General features: G+C 46.4%; 1 protein-coding gene across 1 annotated transcript in view; it reads left to right on the top strand.

Moving 5' to 3' along the window:
- Positions 1–804: 804 nt before the first annotated feature.
- Positions 805–16,809, top strand: part of FGF12 (fibroblast growth factor 12) — a 148,958-nt gene continuing 132,953 nt past the window's right edge. The window contains exon 1 of the mRNA XM_075507155.1: positions 805–1,067. Coding sequence (XP_075363270.1) covers positions 980–1,067 — 88 coding nt within the window. The 5' untranslated portion in view covers positions 805–979. The remainder of the gene's footprint in view (positions 1,068–16,809) is intronic.

Raw genomic sequence — 16,809 nt, 5'->3', positions numbered from 1 at the left:
CTCAGGTGAAGGAGTTCATTTGAGAGTTTTTTGTATATGCTGTTTCCTCTGAGGAGCTTTCTGTGCTCCGGTGCTCCTAGCCTTGTGTTGTGGGGTTTGCACTGCGTAATTTCATAAATCAAAGACAGCTCTAAGGAGAACATCTTTCCCCAGCCTTCCTTGCATATGAAATACAGGCCCTATCTTTCTCTGTGCAGCACAAAAACTGAGCCTGAACTTCAGTCTGCAACTCTGTAACTGCGATAGTTTAAAAATGGGTAAAAAAGAATGAACCGTGTTTCAGTGGAGTGACCTTTGCAAGAAGCTGTTGCCTTAGGGTCCGTAAGTGTAAATAAGGAGCCTTGCTCGTTTAAAGCGTGTACTTATAGGAACACCCGGGCTTCTAGGCACACGCTCGTACTGGTGATTTAAGACAAGAGGTGTGTCTTCCTCCCAGCCACGTTGCAGGTCCTGTGGTTTCTGCCAGGCGGGGAGCCCCGGCAGGGCCGTATTCAGTGCCCCCTGCACGTGGTGCCTTCTCTCGCTGGGCGCACCGCGCCGCACCGAGCCTGCCTCGCCCCGCGGAGCACCCCCGGCGGGCGGCGGGGCTGCGGGGCCGCCTCCCTCCCTCCCTCCCTCCCCGCCGGGACTCGGACACTGCCGCGCGGCGGAGCCGTGCGGGGCGGCGGGGCCGGGCTCCCCGCGGCGGCGGGGGCTGTGCCGGCAGGGGGCAGGGCTGGGAGCCGGCCGCTCGTGTTTCTAGGGCTTGACGTCCTTCCAGCTAGCCCGCCCCGCTTCCCGGCAAAGCCTGCCCTCCCCCAGCGGAGAAGTCCCGAGAAGTGGCGGCGGGGTCCCCCACCCTCCCCCGGGCGCGGCGGGGCCGCGGCGATGGGCCGGGAAGTTTGGCGGCGAGGGGGGCCGGCGCCCCGCCGCTGAGAGCCGGCCGCTCCGGGGCCGGTCCCTTTTCCGAAGAGCGGGAGGGCGCCACAAAGTGAAATCCATGAGGATTCTCGGGCTTCTCCTGGAGAAAGGCTCGCATATGCTGCAGTGTCTCTGTGGAAGGCGCCTGAGATCCAGCCACAGCCCAGGTGGGGAGCGCGCGTCCTTGTCCCCGCCGCCCTCGCCTCCCCGCCCCGGCGCCGCTCGGCCCGGGCTGGCCCCGTTTCCGCGCCTTCCTCCCCCCGCCTCGCCGGCGCCGCGCACAGGTGGCCGGGACGGACCGGGCGCTGTCCGCGGTGCTGACCCCACTGGGCATCCTCCCCATCCCGGGTCCCCATCAGCCGGGCATCCCCCGATCCCGGGTCCCCATCAACCCGGGATCCCCCAAATCCCGGTCCCGTCCGCCCCCAGGTTCCCCGCCCGTGGCACCATCCCCAACCCGGACCCCCATCTACCCGAGGTCTCCACCCCACCCGTGTCCCCCATGCTTAAGCAGGTTCCACACCCCACCTGCAGCCCCCACCCAAACAGACCCCCCCCCCCCCACGGGTCCTTCTTGCTCACACAGATCCCTACCTCACTCATGACCCCCACCAGTGTCCCCTCTCCCACCTGCAGCCCACACACACACACACAAGTCCCTCCTGTCCACGTGGGACTCCTGTATCTCCCATCCCACTTGGGACCCCCAACCATGGCCTCCATTACCACCTGGTCAGGATAGGGATAACCTTCCCCAGAGCGCCTATGGCCCCGTGCAACTCTAGGGTTGGGCCCACTGTAAGAGCTCCCTATACCTTGTGTTTGTAGTAGCAATGTTGCAACGTTTTTCAGGTGGAGGACGTTAAATATGTTTTTGAGTGGGGATGCCCCTAGAAGCAAAGGGAAATCCTCGGCTGCTCCTGATGGGGGGCCGGGAGACTCCCAGCACCCCTCTCAGCTTGCAGGCTGTTGGGGAGGGAGCATTGCACCAGGATGGGGAGTGCAGTGGGGTGAAGGGCTGAAGGATATGCTTGATCTTGATCTTTACCTGAGCACTTTTTGAAGAGGGGAACAAGTGCACGAGTGCCTTGGTTTGGTGTGGTGCTGCCCCTGAGTTTTAGGGTGATCTTGTTGAAGCTTTTTAAGTGGTTCCTCTGCAATTTCTTTTGTGCTACGTGTGTTTTGTGAGTCTGACTTTCCCTTTCTACAGTACTGGGTAAATGCCTATGGAAAGAAACCCCATGTTATTATTGTTAAGATCGGCAGAAGTTACAGCACCAATCCTATTGCTTTGAGCTTAACTGGGTTTCAGTTCCTACTTGGCTTTTGAGTAGATCTGCTTATCGAATCCTGACCATTGTAATCGTTGGACACTGGATGCTTACAAGGATGTCTTTGAGAGTATTGCTTGCTAATGCTTGTGCTGTTTCCTTATGTGAGGTCTTGGTCCTAGAGGAGAAAAATTTCCATGCCTCCTGTGTCAATACTTGGTGTTGTCCATTGAAGAGAAAGGCTGTGCTTGGGGCAGCACTGTTGCTGAGATAGCCTGGATTCTCTTTTGACCTTGCTAAGGAAAATTTGTTGATGGTTATAGCCACCTGTTTATGCCTCAGTATCCCCTTCTCTCCCTCAAGACTCGTGTGTGCAAGTTGTTGCACACACACTCGTGTGTGTTGTCTGTGACTGGCTCATGGCAATAGGGGATGTGCTGGAAATCTTTGAGACAGTAGGCTTGGCTCCCTTGGAAGTATTTTCTGCCCTGCTTTGAAGAATGATAGGATAAATAAATAGAACAAATTGTGGCTCTGCTTGGAAGCATTACACACGTTGTTCTCTTTTCAGTGAAAAACCATACTGAGTTTTTCTTCATAGTGCTATGTGTGAATGTTTGTTTTGTGTCATTTGGAAACCTGGGGCAGTAAAGAGTACAATTACGTACTGGTAAAAATGGGGTGGTGCTCAGGCCATACATGCTAGACTGTAACTTCAGTGAACCAGAAGCTGATGATACTGTCCTAATAGTTGCCCTGCTGAGCTGGTTTGGCTGTACTGGTGGATCCTGTGCTGAAGCATGCTTGATGTATATGTGGTGACTGAATCTTTCCTTATCTCTCCCGCTCTGACGGAGCGATACTGAACATTGCGTAGTCTTTGTATTTTATGATGTTGTGCTATAAGGAGGCAGTCCATGGGAACGATCTCTTATCGTTATCTCCAACTGACCCTGTTCTCTGGGTACTAGCCCCATGCCACCACGAGCCTGAGCACTTCAGATGTGGTCTGTTGCTTTGAATCAGGCGGCTAAAATGCGTTCCCTCTTCTTGGCTTCATTTGTTCCTTTTCTATTAAGGTTGGGCTTTACGTTTGTGAAAAATGTGCAATAAAAATGAAAGCTTCCACCTATAAAGGGATCACTGTGGGCTGGGCCTGCTGAGGCAGAGATATCCTTGCTACTTCTTTGAAAGGTAAGCATGCCTCAGGAGATAGGTGTATACTCCTGCAACAGCCCTAAAGGTGTAGTGCTGGGCCCAGCATGGCACTGTGGGGGCTACGCCAGTCAGAGATGTAAACCAACAAAAGGATTATAAATTACAGGAGAGGTAGAACCATGGAAACATGGTACAACAGTGGTGGCACAGAGTGCTGTGAGCTACTAACATGCCCTTGATCCTCCAGTCTGAAGAGTTATCTTGATAGTAGGTGATTTATGCCAAACTATTTGGCACTTTGTGCACTTAAGTTGAATCAACCAAGCCCTTTGCCCTCCTCCTAGCTATGTTTTCTTTAATGCAAACAAGTCATAAGGATGTAAGCACATGTTTAAAGTCAGATTCATACTTGTGTGTTGTGCAGACTCAGAGCTGTAGACCACTCCTGATTCTGACAGAAACCAATGCATGATACTTCAAAGAAAAACAGTGAAATATTGAAGATAGTTGTAAACTACTGTGCAGCTCTGTTGTGATGAAAATATTAGCAAGATTTTTGTTATCGTTATGCTAAGACTGCCAATCTATTTTACTCTTAGCTAACTCTAGCCTGTTGTTTTCTTATGCTCCACTTCTGAGGTCTGCAGACACTGGTCTTAGTCCGTGCAGGGGCAGGCTTCTTTGGTTGTTTGAGCAGCACCTTGCAAAATGGGGCTTAATGGGTCTCCAAGGCACCACAAAAGTGCAAGTAATTCATAGCAATACAGAACAAGAGATTTATTCCTAGTCCTTTGTGTATTTCTTTGCAAGTGTTTTAGCACAGCAATGTCCTGTATCATCTTCCAGGTACTTCACTTGTTATCTTGGTTTCAGAATTTGTAAGCTAACTGATTGTATTGCATGTGCAGAGATATTTCTCTTCTTGATGGTGCAATCATAATTAATTTTGTTAAGTATTTTTAGTTAATTTATTTTCTCTGCTAACACCTTTTTCCCCTTTGCTTGGGAGGTGTGGTTTGCCAGTCCAGAATTTTTTTTGCTTTTGCCTTCCTAGTCAATGTTATGAAATAGATAGGTACTACACTGCTAAGTTCGAGGTAAACATCAGATAATGATCATATTGTTGATATAACTGTGAATGGAGTTGTGAAAAAACATTTCAGGTGACCTGTACCTGGTTTGCAGCCACTTTGATGCAAAAGGCCCTGTACCTGTAGACTACATTAGTAGCAACATGGAGATTTCCGCTAGTGAGAGTTTCAGTCCTCCTCCATAAGGACTTCTTATTTGGCTGTATGAATGGTTCTGTCTCATGCCTGTTCTGCCCTTGGCTCCTGTACAGACTCTCCTGTGGGATGTATCATTGCTAAAACCACAGATATTTCTCACATCATCACATCAACTAGCAACAACATTCAGCAGCAACGCATTTTCAGCTTTGTTTTCGGTAGTAGAGGCCTGGTTGTATCCAGAGACTAATCGATTCCCAAACATTCAGATAAGAGTACTTCTCAGTTTAAATCCCTACTCTGCAAATTGATGCCTTCAGTAGAAATTAAACTCATATTGAAAGTAAACCCTGAACTTGGCTTCCCTGAGACTCTCACGCTGGTAGAATTTGGAGATGCTCCTGGAAATATGCTGATTGATACTGGCTTTATGGCAAATTAAAACGATGTCTGGCACAGTAGGTCTTCGTATTTCTCTAGGTATCACACACTAAGTTTGGTATTTGGGGCAATAGGAACAAGTGCTCTGTCTAGCTAGACAGGGTCAGGTTGTGGCTCTGCTATTAGCCTGTCTGTTACTGCCAATACATATCTTTGCATTTGTCCTGAGACTATTTGGGGCACTGTCATAACGCGTCTGCAGTGTCTGCACGTGCAAGACATCTCATCTGCAGATGCAAATGGAATCACACACATAAGAGGTAAAATTGCGTATTCAAGATTAGCATTTGGCTTATGGGCAGAACAGGCATTCCTTGTTTTGCTTGTGCAGTGATCTATGCATTCGTGTACACTTTACTTATATACACTAGTTCTAGAAAATTTTCCCACTGCTGTTTATTCAAGTAGACAGCGGGTTATAGTGTACAGCAAATACTGTACAGTCAGCTTCAAATTAATGGCAGCAATAGCTCTGTCTACGTAAGTGACAGATAGTAAAACTTGCAATTCCTTGCTGAGTTTAGGGAGCACTGAGAGCCCTTCTGGTCTGTGGCTGTTCAGAGTGTGGTATGAGCGTTGCTGGGGGAGACAGGAAAGGTGGCTTAATGCCACTGGAGTGGAGATGGGAGTGGGTCACAAGGCTAAGGGGGAGTGACGTTGCACTGGGGGTCATCAGCCTTTGTCGCTTCCTGCACCAGGTCCCTTGCCTGCCGTTTTCTGCCGCTGTTCAGAGCGTGTCACTGTTCCTGCGTACATTTTGCTCAGGCTCCCTCTTCCTGTTGTGTCTTTCGAAAAGTAACGCTTGCTGACCAGTGGAAATTAAGTACCTGTGCTGTTCCGGGATAATTCCTATTGTTGACACTCATATGCTAGTGGAAAGAATACCTTTGTCTGATTTAGTTTAATTCACCTGGGAAATGAATTAAGCAAAACTCTGAAAAATCTTTTTTATTTTGTAATAGGAGCACTCCTCTAGGGTATTATTCAAGAATAGCTATAGCATTTTAAATCCACACTTTCCCTTTATTCTGAAATAACCCTCTCGTATATCTTCATATGTGAAGCATCTCTCCTGGAAGCACATACTGCTTATGCATCTTTGTAAAAAAAATCTATTCTGGCTGAGCTAGAAATGATGGATTTGATAGAGTTTTTATTTGGTGAAATTGCTTGATTTCTATCATACAGCAGTTCAGAGATATAGATTATAATGAATTTAAAGTTATATACATATAACTTTTTTAAGTGCTCACAGCCAGTTTTGTGTAGTAATGCAAAGGAAATTCTTTGGTATTATGCAGGATTTTATTGTTCAGTTTGCAATAAAATACTTCACAAATCTTCAAAAGTAAATGTGAGTCCGGGGGACTCCCTGGGTATAAGGTGCTTTGGCAGTGCATAGGTGTCAGCCAGGTGTCTGGGCTTACAGAGCTGGGAGTCTGGAATTGACGGATCTTCACCCAGTCTTCTGAGTCTTGAAACTTGTCTGGGTCCTACCAGAGCGTCACTGATATCAAATCATGTTTGTGAAATGCTTTACTTTCAGGGAATGAGCAAATTCAGGCAAAATAAGCTTCATCTGAATTTTCTTAAGTAGCTGTAATCAGGGCAATACACAGTTCTCTGAAGCAGAGGTCGGCTGGTTTATGGCAGTTCTCACCTGGGGGCTTACATGGTTTTGCAAAGGAATAAAGTTTAACTTCCTTCACTTCCCAAATTAAACCAAGGAAAGAGGAAGAGTTTGTCTCAGTTTAAACACCATGTGCAATTGTGACACACTATAAAACTGTAAGTCTGAGTGGGAAATATTAACCAAGAATTTAATGAAAGATTTTTCCAGCTTTTCCATCGGTTTTCCTGAATAACTGTATACACAAAATATTGTCTTCTGTGTTCCTGTTTTTCCAATTGAAAAGTAACAAAAGAATCCAGGTTCATAAGCAGATATTTAAAGCTGATGACTTTCAGAGTAAATGCTTTCAGCTTAAGAGCTGTGTGAAGATCGTTAGGTCATGTCCACTCAAAGACCAAGGAGTATTTCCGGAGGTAGGTCTCAGTTCAGCGAACCGTCTAAGTGCACATTTAACTCTACGCATGCACCTAGTCCCATTTTAAGATGATCATGTGCTTGAATACTTACCAGAATCACTGTTTTAGATGAGTGGCTTTCAACCTTTTTTAACATGTATCATCCCTAAAATTCTTCCTGTTTTCCCTGTCCAACAGATCATTGACGGCAGGCTTGTTCTCTGTTTTCAGCAAACCCCTCTGGCGGTATTCACAGCCATCGGTTCCCAGTTGAAAAGCCCTGTTCGTTAAAGAAACTCCAATCCTACTGCTTTGTTTGTGAGAATAATCTACTTCTAGCTTACTGAACTTCATCTCCAAACCAGTCCACTTCTCTTCCCACAGCCCTTTCTGCCGCTTTCCAAAAGTAACATGTTCCTTTTTTACCAAATTGATGCTAGTTGTAAACATTTTAAGCCAGGTGGTACAGATACCATCTGAAGTTCAGCAGGCTCTGAAAGCTAGATGAGATTGCTTATGTGATGGTAGTACACAAAGCTTTCAATTGTATGAATAGATGTTTGCTTAAAAGGCCTTTAGATAGATTCTTCCCCTTGGAGGAAAAGAGATGTGTAACGTTTAATAATAAAAATAGCGTTTCTTCCCCTAGCCTGAAATGGCATGGAAGGAGGTAATCATGTTTTGTATGGCAAAGCATTTTTCTAAATGGCATGTTTATGCCTTTCTAGTATTGTGGCTGCGATTGGCTGCTGGGCCTATTTGCATGTGCTAAATTGCAGTCCTGGGAATCTGTGAAAACAACCCAGCAAAGCCAATCTCAGCTGGGAGCATGGAAGCTGCTGCTAATTTTGTGATGAGCCACCCACAGGCCCAGTGTGAGTCATTATCATTGTTTTGTTTTCCAGAAGTCGGCACCGAATGCTTCCAGGATCCAAAGTGTGGATTATCTCTGGAATTGTATTTATTCCCTTATAGCTTTGTTTGTTCCAGATAAGAGGAAAGAATAGGAAAAAATCCGTTCTAAAAAACATGAAATAATTAATTGTTTCCTTATTAGCGTCCTCTTCCTGCTTTAATGTGCATTCACAGCCATTTGTTCACTTGAAAACTCACTTGTGTGTAGCCCAGCAATCACGCTGCTCAGTCCTAATCAGCTTGCTTTGTGCCACTGAGGGATGGGTGGGCAACAGTAAGTACAGTGAGATGAAGCGACTTGACTGAAGTCATTGCTTGGCTCTGGCAGAGCTGAGATGGGGAGTTTCTGCTCTCTGTTCTTGCATGTGTCCTGCTAGTTTCTCAGCAAGTCTTTTTATAAAGCCACGGCTGTGCATGGGACCAGCTGGGGCATCCGTTTGCTGTAGGTCAGGAGTCTTTCATCTGAGAAACACACTGGCCTTATCCCCAGGGTCATAGGCCTGATACCCACTTGCTGAGCTTGCTGATCCTCCTGGGGATAGGACAAGGGGTTGGGAGAACAAGAAAATCCCCTGCCCTGTGCTGGGATTGTGACAAATGTAGTCAATTTGGTCCCAGTTTTTAGCCCTCCTTCCAGAGTGTCTTCTCAAACAGACTTCTTTGGTGTGCCAGTGACCATGCAAGTGTACCTGCAGGGACTGCGGGCAGGATGCAGAGGAAATGCTGGGTCCTTCAGCGGAAAGGTCCAGGCGTAGCAAAATGCATGACTGTGGGCATACAGAAGCACAGAGAAGTGTTTTAAATGCAAAACTTGGACACACAGTGGGTAGAGGAGACATGGACAGTGTGGGAGGGCTACATGTGCAGGGGAGTGGAATAAGGAGCTGAGAGCACTGAGGAAGAGGGATGGAGAAGGGGGGACTTTTAATTAAGCTGGCTTAAAAAAATGTAGTGAGACATGCTGTGCTTTCTTTGTGGATAAAAGTACCCAACACAGTGCTCCCTGCTCTGCTTTAGTCTAGTGACTGTTCAGGACGCGGAAGCCTGCTGGGAGGACCCAAGGTACACTAGGAGGGAGGGACAGGCCATAGCACTCTTCTTTACAGGGCTTGGGGAGCCGGACATACTTAAACAGAGCATTCAAACTGGAAGAGCGCAAGGATCAAAAGTGCCTGTGACGCTCTCACAGTGGCAATACTCAAGCGTCCCTGTGATGTTGGTGTGTTTACGGATGCCCACTGGCAAGGTATTGCTAAGTCCTCCATGCTGCAAATTCCGTCTCAAGTTCTGGATTTCATCTTTTGTCGCAATGTGAAATGAAAACCAAACCAAACCAAATAATAATGGTTATACTGCTGGTGGGGCTGGGCAGCCAGTGTGCTGCCACTGCTTTTCTGAGTTCTGTGACTTACTTTTGCCATTGCTTATCCTCTTCTGCAGTGTTTTTTTGCTGGTGGAAACAGCAGCTTTTCATTTCATGTGTCAGAGCCCTGACACAACGGGCTCTGGTCTCTTGCAGGAGCGTGCAGACCATGGATATTTATAAGCAAAATCAAGTAGCAGTCAGAGCGTGTTTAAGTGCATCTGACCCTACGTGGAATCACAGCAGTGAAATTCAAGCGCAGACCCTGACAGTTTGGGGACACCTTCCTATGTCCCGGTGCACGGTGCTCCCCTTGCTCCCAGCTCAGTGTGCCCAGGCCCTTTACTTACCTGCTTCTTGAGTTTAGAAACAGCTTAGGGGTATTCCAGGTGGTGTATTGGTGAGGCTGGAGGGACTCTTAGGTGTTGCTTTTGAAAGGCTGATTTCCCCAGGTATTTATGTTCTGTGTAAGCAGGTATAACCTTTGTAAATATTTGGTTGGTTGATCAGACAAATATGTACATAAATATTCATGTATGGCTCAGCATCCTGCAGCTGTGCTTGGGTGTTCCTCTCCAATAACTGGGATTTACTTTTTATGGAATAGGTAAAGAAACTCAGTTTGCTTTTTCCTCTGTTTCTGTGTTTGCTGGAGTTTCTGTGATGAATCCTTTACTGTTCTCACCCTTAACCTGAAGGGGCAGTTCTGGGGATATAATTCATGTCTCCCAGTTGCTTGCAGGCTGCCCAGCAAGTGAAATGCACCTTCCCTGCCCCCACCTCGCCTGGTAAATGGCTGACACACATCTTACAACATCTTGCTGGAGACCTGTTACTGCCCTCCAGCTCATTCACAGCACCTCGGCCAAGAAGGTGATGTGACTTTGTTTTTTCAGGTGGGTTTGGGGCTTTTTTTTTTTAGGTTAGAAGAGGTGAATTAGAACAATCAAATTTTTTCAGATGGTATGTGAAGCATGAATAAGAAGCACAGTTAAGTGGGAGCATGTCCTTTCCTGAGGAAACACTTTAGTGAATGAATTTCGCACTTGTTTGGCGTTCCTGGCAAGTGGTGGGTCTTGCTGAGGGTGCTCCCATGAGAGCTTTTCTGCTGCCCATCCACAGCCCATGCCCTTTGGGTCGATACTTCTCTGTCTAACACGCTGGCTGGCAAGGCAAGCTCTCCCCTCAGTGAGGGATGCTCCAACCTCCCAGAGAAGGTCAGGAAACACAGTTTCTATATGATAGTCTGCTAAATATAAAAATACTCAAAACAGAGGCTTTTCTTTGTTAGTAGTGGAAAAAAACCCCAAACAGGAAGAAAGATCCAGACAGGCACACTGCTTTGTGGAATAGCCAAGGGTGGCTCCTTGGGGACTGTGCTAGGGGCTGTGCCAGCACAAGGTGGCCCTGCACTGTGGGGAGAGCTCATTGCTTATGTACATGTCCACTGAGGAAAAAGGGTTTTAATAAGAAAATCCTGTTTTGACAAGGGTGCAGGGTGCAGAGAGAGAAATGCAGAGCCCTGAAGTGTGCTGGCAAGGCAGTTGTGGGTCTGACTCCCACGCAGAGCAGGGAGGAGGGGCTGGGTGCATCCCCCTTGCTCAGCCTGGAGGCATCACTTCTCTTTCTCTCCTGTCCCCCTGCTCACTCGGGAGAGCTCCAAACTCAGTGCAAGTCTCAAACTCACTAGCCTTTCTCTGCTGCTTCGTTGCTCCCAGGCTGTAGAAGGGGAAGACAGCACAGTGCTGGGGAGGAGAGAAAGGTATTGTGTCTCTATTATTTATGGGAATGTTCATTTGGCTGGTAAAACGCTGCTGGGATTAAACGTTAGAGAGGAAAGATGTGCTTGCTACTCAGTGAGCACATGTTGCCCCACTAACTGCCAAGGGACAGTCTTCTGTTTTAGCACTTTCATAATCTCTCTTTAAGCCTTCAGACTAGAAGCCAGTGTGTCTTACTCCCTATTTCAGCTTCACTTTATCCACAGGACTATTGTATTATAGAGCCAGATCTTCACTGGGTTTAATATAGACTGGAGAGCATTGTTTGGCAAAAAAGAAGCCTCTCTGAAAAAAGTCACCAAAAAAAAAAACCCCCACATATGGAGGCAGCATTAATTAACAGAAAAATATGCGAGCAATTAAACTTGGCCAGAATAAAGTGTCCATCTAGTCCAGTAGTCTTTCTCCATCCACATTAAACAGATAGAAAAAGTAAGAAAACAGCAATACGATGTATCTCTCAAATGCTCTCCCAGCTGCTAGCTATTTTCAGCTTAGAAAATTTTCTGAGTCAGACATGGTTCAATGTACTTAGAAATTCTTGGTGGATTTCTCTTCCATGTGCTTGACCAGAATCCCCTTGAGTTCACATACATTTTTAGCATCATAGTGTCCTGTGGAAAGAATTTCCCCAGACCTGTTGCATGAAGAAGCCCCTCCTTTCCTTTGTTTTGAACTTGGTTCCCGCTAGCTTGGGTTGATGCTTTCCTGAGACCTAGTACTGAACGAGCTAGTGAATAACAGATCCTATCCTCCTCTCATGCTACTTGTGATTTCATGGACCTCAAGCATACCCCTGCTAAGCTGTCTCTCTTACAGTCTGAAGAGTCTTTGATCTTCTTTGTTGCCTTTCTCTAAACCATTCCCAGTTCTACTAAGTGCTTGTTGCAATGAGAGGAGCACAACAGCACACGCAAACTATAGCTTGAACATTGCAGGGATAAATGGGAAAAATGAATTGAAACCTCCTCTTATGCTTCTTTCTAATTTTTTTTTGTCCTTAACTGATTTTCTGATTCTTGTGCATGGAAGGGAAATACTCCTGGGTTTACTGGTGGCTCAGGTTTGCTGTTCCTGTTCTTCCCCTGACTTCTCCCTTTCTGTGACTGTCAGCTGCATGCCCAGCTCTCCAACAGAGGCTGAACTAGAGCTGAAGGGGAAAGTGGCTGCACTGTCAAACAGCCCATCTCCAAATTACAATTCCATCAAAAAGCTCAAGCAGACATCTCACACAAACCAGTTTGCCATGGAGGAGAACTGAATCCTAGATAAATCCAAGTCCCCATGATTGCCTAAGTTCAGTGTGTCCTCCAGAACAAGAAGTGTCTTTTTGAAGAGCAGGAGGACCTGAGCCAGACTGGCCTTCCTGGCATGCCATGTGCAGTGGCACTCCCCATCCTCACCTGGCAGTGCCTGCTGACAAAAGCAGCTCTTCCAGTCGTTTCCTGGGGCCATAGGCAGGCATCTCACTCCTTCATTCCTTCTCTTGCCTCAAGCACCAAGAAAAACAAGGAATGCATTTATTTGCTTTGCTTTTGTTTACGAAGGACCAGATGGGACCCTGCTCCCATCCCCAGGGGCTCACAAACAGTGGGGTCAGTTCAGCTGGAGAGATGGTAGTTGTCATGTGGGGTGCAGAAAGGAGAGCAGGCTGGTGAATAGGCTATTATGGCCAAACGATGAGTTTCTGTAGCTGCCAGTCCCTACAAGCCTGTGATTAAACTGGTATCTCAAGCTGCATGTGGACACAGCCTCAGTCAGCCATTTAGCCACGTCAGGAGATGAGGATGGCCGTGCCGAAAGCTCTGTGTGTGACGAAGCGTGGGGGATCACCTTGAGACATGGTTTCATCTTTTGGATGCTTTGAACTCCATTCTGCCTGATGAGCTGCGGTGGCGGTCAGCTGCCCATGGACCAGAGCAAGAGCGGGGAAGCTGGTTCTGCGCTGATGCAAGATGGTGAGGTGAGGGGCGAGATGCTGCCCCTCCTGCGCAGATCTCTGCAGCTGGCCTGGGCTTGCCCTGCAGCCAGAGGAGAGGAACCAGAATATCTAGGGTACAACTGAGCTCCTTTGCAGTACGCGTCTCCTGCACGGTGAGGTGAGCTGCAGCTTAAACCCCATTGATTGTATTGACAAGATCTCCAGCGAGTGTAGGGGAAGCAGGGAGAGTTGCTCAGCCTGACGTTTAGGCTGCGCGTGTCTGCACGTAACTCCATCTCCACACCTCCTTCTGCCTTGTTGCCCTGTCTGTACAATGGAGGTGATACTGCCTTCTTTGCAAGGTAGCTGTGGGACTAACCCAGGACCTGTACGGACCACTGAAGAACTGTAAGTTTCAAAGTAGTTTACTATTATTCTGTCTGGACACTGGAACTGGGGGAACGGGTTAGGATTGTAGGTATTTAGCAGAAGATGTGCTGTGAGAATTTTAGAGTACAGTTGAGATTCCTCATTCGTGCTTTAAGAGGCATTGAGACTCCCAGCCATTCAGTAAGCTCCCTTTAAAAGCCCATGCATTATAAATTTCTCATGTAAAAGTATTTAAGGTTCAGTAAGAGTGAAGCTTGCCAGGGAGAATATGTTGGCTGCCTGTTAAGAGAAACAGATGAAGGCAATTGCTTTCTAAGCGTTAAGTGTGACCTGTAAGCCAGGGCCTGCAGGGTTAGCAAGTGGCCAGCCAGCAGCTGGGATAGCGCAGTGCTGGACATGTGGATAACAAATGCCCTGTCCTTCCATCCCTCCAAAGAGAGCCTTGCCTAGTGAAGGTTTCTAACACTGAATCAGCAACAGCACTGATTTTAAAGTAAGATTTTAAAGAGTTACGGCTTCTGCACACTAAATGTTACTGCAGATGTCTCGGGAGGTAGATTTCAGAGAAAACAGGGTTTTCTCTGTTGTTTGGGGCTTGCCTATCCTCTCTACATCACCTGCAGCACTGTGCTAATGCATAGGCAAAGTGGGCTGTGACCTCAATCAGCTAGTTAATTTTAAGCCCGTGCTTAAGTGATTTGCTAAAACTGTGCTTATTCAGAGAAGGAAAGCAGACTATTTTCATTGCTCAAGCTAGGTGAATTATAACATGTAAGTTATTTTAATGATGAAAGGGTAAATTACGCTTTGAAACAATTATTTAAATTTCCATAAAGAATATTAGTAGCAGTCAGGATGTCAGATGGTAGATAGTCATGTTTATACTTTGATAATAGCCCCTTCAAAGTTACTGAAACACTGTATTGTGCATTTACATTTTTATCTCTGTATTTTTAAGATGAGAGGAGCTCATTAAAGTCTTTTTATGGCTTGTGTCAATAGAAAACGTTCTTTTAAATGTTCAGAAGGAATTGGTTACAGAAGCGTGGGAAAGATAGGGAAAAGATTGTTTTCCTTTCGTGTTCAGTATATTCTTTGTCCTTTTGCTTTTTGATGACTAAACTGTTCTGTATTTGCAATTGAAAACTGTTGATTGGAAACTCTTGTGAGAGCAACACAAATGGGGCTTGATTTTGAAAAATGCATTCATGATTGTTTGCCTAATTTGTGTGTGCAATTAGCGTGATTGCCACTGGAAATGGCCATCTGAGAACAGACTTTTGGAGATTTCTCTCTTTTTCTGATGTGTTTTCTCTCTCTTCTCTTAAGGTGCCAGCTTCTGTGATGTCTAAATATTACCTGTGGAAGTTTAATTTGGTAATATGTTTATTGATCTCCTTTCATCTCTTACCTCTCCACTTTCAGATGTTTGTTAAAAGCCTGAGGATGATTATTCCCTTCTGCTTCCTTCTCCAGTCCACTTGACACGACGTTAAGAGAGGTTCTTTCATCTAAGTGGTTGATCTTGCAATTTAGAGAGTCGGATCCCCCTGGCGTCTCTATAGATTCTTAAATGGCCATAGTAATATTTCAGCAGTTTCCAGGCACACATGAAGGATTATGGCTCTCATCTGTCAAGTCTCTTACTCCCTCCTGAGGAGATCTGTGCATGCAGGGGACATTTATTGGTGACAAGGTGGGATTTTTTTTTTTTTTTTTTTTTTTAAATAGGTGATGAATTAAAAAGGTAAGATAGATGAGTCTCTAGAGAATTAGAAACCTGGTTCAGGTTAGGGATTTGCAGGGCACGTTCAATCTTTGAGCTAACTTAGAGGTTATTCTTGTAGGAGCATGGTTCCGAGGCTGCAGTTCCTCATTGGCTTCACTGCTGTGTAAGAGAGGAGGATGAGCTTGTGCTCCCATCATCTGTGGGCACATACTCTTATTGCCTCCCTATGCTGATGCCAGTGCAGGGTGTAAGCCAGAGCAGGAAACTAACCTTTTTTTTTTTTTTTAATTATTTTTGGTAAGGTTAATTTTCAATCAAATCAGCCTTACCTGAGTCATCATGTGGCCATACAAGCGCTGCTGCTGTCTGGAGGGAAGCAGCAGGAAAGGTGTAGCGGGAGGCAGGGAGAGGAATGGGTGGAATTGCCCCTGTTAGCAGGTACCCATGCTTATCTGGGTTTGAAGCGATGGGCCACTGCCCCCCTCCTGGTGACATTCGCATCACGTTCATTGCTCCTGAAATTTTCTCCATCCTGAGATACAGCTAAGTCAAATCTGAAGATGAGGTGCTCCTCCTGTTTTGCGATGTGACTGAGACCTATAGTTGCCGAGGTGGGAGAGCCATGGTAGCGCTGCAGAAGACAAATATCCCCTGGATCATTAATCACGGGATGGAGAGCACACTGGTTGATTGCTTATTGGCTGTGGTCTTTCATTAAGAGTAAACTCAATTTTCCCAGTATCGACAGCTGCTTGATGGAGGGGCCGTGCTATGTGGCAGGCACTGAGCTGCCGAAAGCAAACACCCAGATATAGCCACATGTCAAGAATGGTACCAGGAGTGTGCTTCCTTCTTTTCTTCTGTGCTCTCTCTCCTTGTTGAGAAAAAACAACTTCTAGGGATGAGACGTTAAATATGCCAATCCTGGCCTGTCTGCTACCTAGGAAATGCTGAGATGTTAATGTACTTTAAGTGGGGAAGCTGGTTCTTGTTTGTCCTTGCTCATTCCTGGCCTGGGCTGGGACTGATTTAATTATAGAAATGTACTACCATTGCCAAAAAGTCCCTCAAGCCAAACAAAACCTTTGTTTTCTTCCTGCCCAGTCCTTCTGATCCTTCCCAAAGCACAAACATTTATTGTGCTGTGAGGAAGAACTTTGGAAAGAAACAAGCAGAGCATGTTTTGCCAGGGAACATCAGCTTCTGTGGGCCCCAGCACTGCTCTTCCCCCTGCCCTGTCCAACCAAGGGCCCTCTCCATCAGCACAGCTTGCTCGAGCATCTTCCCTCCTCGTTCTGAGAGCTGCTCCAGCCCCTTCCAAACGTATAATTATAGACATGAAAAAATAAACTTGTTCTTATTCAGCACCTGATAAAATGGTGACTCAGGCATTTTCATTTTGCATTGGAAATGCAAGTTCTCACACATTCAGAGTGCTCACCAGCATGCCGTCTGAATCTTAAAAGGAGCTGTGTCTGCCCACTGGAAAGGCAAAATGGTTACAAATGCAAAAGGCCACGTGGAGGCTTTTATAAGTAACTTCATTTGGCCACATGATGAAGCAAACCAAGACCACTTACCTGTCTCTGCACTTACCCTTGCAATGTAGTTATCTCAGCAAGACCCTGATCTGCACGTAGCAGTGGGCTGTGGAGATTTTATCTTCATATATTTATCCATTCC

This window comes from Mycteria americana, chromosome 7 (assembly GCF_035582795.1).
Source record: "Mycteria americana isolate JAX WOST 10 ecotype Jacksonville Zoo and Gardens chromosome 7, USCA_MyAme_1.0, whole genome shotgun sequence".
NCBI classification, from domain to species: Eukaryota; Metazoa; Chordata; class Aves; order Ciconiiformes; family Ciconiidae; genus Mycteria; species Mycteria americana.
Note: the sequence above shows the minus strand (reverse complement) of the source record. Positions and strands in the feature narration are given on the sequence as shown.